At 52.2% G+C, this 3,738-nt stretch overlaps 1 protein-coding gene across 1 annotated transcript in view; it reads left to right on the forward strand.

Annotated features, from left to right (window-relative positions):
• Window positions 1-3,738, forward strand: part of NOC2L (nucleolar complex associated 2 homolog (S. cerevisiae)) — a 55,117-nt gene that overhangs the window by 49,477 nt on the left and 1,902 nt on the right. Inside the window, exon 17 of the mRNA XM_009325268.1 lies at window positions 2,440-2,580. Coding sequence (XP_009323543.1) covers window positions 2,440-2,580 — 141 coding nt within the window. The remainder of the gene's footprint in view (window positions 1-2,439; window positions 2,581-3,738) is intronic.

Consider the following 3,738-nt stretch of genomic DNA (forward strand, 5'->3'; position numbering starts at 1 on the left):
GGTGAACGTAAACAGTTCCATCACATCAAGACAAGCTGCCCTCTGGAATGGAGAAAGCATTTGGCAGGCAGGGAGACTCCCTTGCTTGGGTCTCTGCAAGGTCTGAAGAGGGGAAAGAAACAAGTTTACATATTTCAGGAACCCCCGAGCAGGCGAGGGCGGAAAGTACCAGGAGATGGGGAGGAAAGAGCGTGGATTTGATCAATCTGTGTGTCGCTGGTGGGGGTGGGGAAGTTCACGCGTTCCTCTCATTTACCAGCTGACAGATCTCTGGGAGGAAAGGAGGCTGCTCCTGGAAATTATTAATGGCTTAGAAAGAGGTGCTGGACTGCCTTGTCATGAGGCAATTAAAGGCGAGAAGGGAGTGTGGCTGCAGTGTCTCTCCGGGCCTGGCTGTAATGAGTGATCTGTCCACATTAGGTGTTGGTGTGCCTCTAATGAACTTGAACAGGTTTCTTCATTTATCCCTCACGTAATCATATGACATCAATTTAATGCCAGACTGGTGGGGGCCAGGGGTGTGGAAAGAGAGGTCAGACATTTTCATTTCCTAGCAGAATAATCATGGCCCTTCTCAGTGGCAAAATTTGGGCTGTCAGCTTGAGGATCTAGAGGTGGAGTGAGGAGGAAGAGGGGAGAGGCACGGGTTAACCGGAGCACCCTAAGCATTGTCTTCTGGAGTCTTGCTGATACACTTCTGCTTCAGGAGATGGGAGCTTGAGTTCTGCGTGAAGGCTGCGTTGGGGCCTCTGTGAGTGTACATCGGCGGAAGGGGAGGCAGGGGCTGAGCTCAGGGGAGGAGAGCAGGAGGCTGGAGAAGTTCAGTAAATTACTCTTAGTGGCCTGCTGCCTGTGTATTCATTGGCCTGCACGTAGGAATGACCCGAGGGCCCGATACCCAATTCCTGGCCACAGCTGGTTTCTCTGCATACTCTCAGATGAGCTGGTAGCTGGATCTGTCGGTGCTTTTGCTAGTGCTGCTTGATGGATGAGAACGTGCCCCTCTCGGTTGTTGCCTGAGCCGCTCAGGTGCCCATCAATATGATGTGGTGCAATGAACAGCACTGCAATCCATCTCCTGTGGAGCGGGTGCTCTCCGCATGGCTGCGGGTGCCCAAGATTTGCTCCGTCCATGAGATGTAGCTTCCGATCCCTCGGGGGGGCAATTGCACAGAGGCTGCATGGTGGCAGAGCTGACAGATGGGTGAAAGCAGAGCGAGCAGGGTGATGACGGGGAGCTGGGAGTGCTAGCAGCCAGCTTATTAATGGCTCTGTATCCAGTTCAGTGAGTAACATAGGTCAGCTGCTGAGGAGGGAGGATGGGGCAAAAAAATAGATGCCATGGTGGGGCCCAAGAAGCACAATGTGAGAAAGATGTACAGCCAGTTTCCAAGCAAAGAGTCTGAAGTGTGAATAAATAGCTTCTTCAGCAGTTTTGTAAGCAAGGGCAGGCAACCTGCAGCACTGAGCTGGGCTTAGCTCAGGGGTGGTGGCTGGAGGGAGGCAAGAAGAAGCTGGTTCTTCTGCTCCCTCTGTACAGAATTTGTATTCTGTCATTTAAATGCCTGGTGACTCACGCTGTCTGGAGGAGGGAGAGAGGGGACAAGCACTCCTCCTCTGAAGTGAACTCAACATGAGTAAAAGAAGTCCGGTTCCAGAGGCTCAGAGGCAGATGATTTTCCCACAGGCCAAGCACCCAGAGGCTCTTAATATTTCCTTCCAGGCTCCCTTGGACCTGGCTAGTCATCTGCAGAGGGAATTTGCAGCAATGTCTGTTCCTAGATCTTTTTGTTGTGACTAACAGAGGGAATAAAGCTAAGAGAGGTTTACAAGGATGCCCTGAACTAGAGAGTCTACCCCTGTTTTCAGTTACCTATAACCATGGAGGGGTGGAGGCGGGTATACGCAGGCACTATTTCTCAGTGGAACCAGCCCTTCTCCGGTCTCAGCTTTGTGACTTACTCCTTCTCCTTGCTCGTGTCTGTTCAGTAGGCCCATTTCTTCTTATTGTGCTCTTCTGTCCATCTTCCTCTCCTAGCTTTCGTGTCTCTCTGAGCAGGGCAGACAGTTAGGTATCTTCATGACGGACGCTTGGGTGCTGCGCCGGTGGTGCTCCATAAATACCAGGTAGCAGCAAATCCTGGGCTTTAGCAGTAAAACCCTGCTGTGAGCTGCTGAGGTGATTTCTCTGACTGTGTCCTGGCCCTCCTGGCCTCTAGCAGGTGCCTCTGCAATGAAATGCATCCTTCTCTGGGCCTCTAGCTAAAGGGGACATGGCTTTTGGAGAAATATGGTAGATTTCCCCTTTAGTGTGTGTATGACTGCACTCCTGAGGATGAACGTTGGGATGGGGGTACTTTGCCCTCTGCATATACTGCCTGCATGTATGCTTGTGTGCTGCTCTTTATGTTTCCATTTACGTAGTAAAAATACTTGCAGGTAAAGGCAAAGCCAAGCAGGCATCAGACGACAGTTCAGAAGCAAGCAGCCAGGACTACGGCGAGGAGGATGATGAAGAAGAAGGAAAGTATGAAATCGAGGAGGACGAGGAAGAATTGGAAGACGACAGTGACTCAGATGGTAAGTAGCGCAGCTGGGCAAAGGGGAAGGGAATTATTGACAGCACTGGTAACTGAAGGCTCCTTTGCATTCTGGGAGCTCCCCTACAGAGGAACCGTCTCCTCTTTTCTTGCTGTGCTGCTGTTCTGAGCTGCAGGGTGTCAGGAGGGACTTTTACACACAGACACACATACGCCCTGGACAGGGAGACCTGGCGGTTCTGAGTTTATACTGAGAAGAGAGCAAAAGGGTTAAGGTCTTTGCAGGCCTTGCTCTTAACAAGCCACCAGTCCCTTTCATCTCTTTTCAGGGGCCTCCTGTGGAGAGGCTCAAACAAACTCTTGAAGTCCAGCCCACCCCAAAAGGGTACAGAAACCTTGCTTCAGGACTCTCCGCAGGTTACACATGCGTGGAGGTGTGGAGGGTGCACTTCACTTTTCATCTGAGCAGTGCCTGGAGTATGGGGTGCTGCACAGGGGTAACCCTTTAGTTGCTTCTCAAGAGCTCCTCCCAGGATAGGACTGGTAGGAGATCTTGTCCAAGTCCTGCATTCGTCTGGGGTTTCTGCACTGAAAACAGTGGTATTTGCCAGTAGGTGTACAGACCCTGCTAGAACCACCGGCTTCGCTCTGTTGCGTGGTCCTGATCGCTTCTGCCCGTTAGTAGCTGCTGCCCAGAGACAGAATCGGTGAGAGTGGTGGGTGTCAGCACGAGAGGCTACCAGTTCGGCATGCTCCTAGCAGGCCAGAAGAACAGCTGTCTGAATGGCTACTGAGAAAGCTGCCAGCTGTGTCATCAGGGCTGTGCTAGATGCCAAGCCAGGCTTTGTTACAGCTGAGGAGAGAGTATCTTCCCCTTCCATCCCTTGCACAGAGCCACAGCCAGCTAGAGAGCCTGCTCAGCACCCCAACAGAGAGCAGCTAACCACGTTCGGCTCAGTCTTGCCTGCGCCTGCCAAGTCACTCTGCTAACGTAGCAGACGGAAGCTGGGCCTGCCAGGGGCTCTGGCTGCTGTGGTGTTTCTTTGCTGGTTTTTGTGCCACTTGCTTAGGCTTTTGTATTAGAGTGCCAAGCCTCTGCTCCTCAGCATGCCATTGGGTGTGATGTGTGGTTGTGGGGAACAGCCACAAAAGCTCCTGTGTGCAGGCTTTCTTTACTAGTTTGGGGAACAGGGAGAGC

The sequence above is a fragment of the Pygoscelis adeliae genome, unplaced genomic scaffold (genome assembly GCF_000699105.1).
Source record: "Pygoscelis adeliae isolate BGI_AS28 unplaced genomic scaffold, ASM69910v1 Scaffold36, whole genome shotgun sequence".
NCBI classification, from domain to species: Eukaryota; Metazoa; Chordata; class Aves; order Sphenisciformes; family Spheniscidae; genus Pygoscelis; species Pygoscelis adeliae.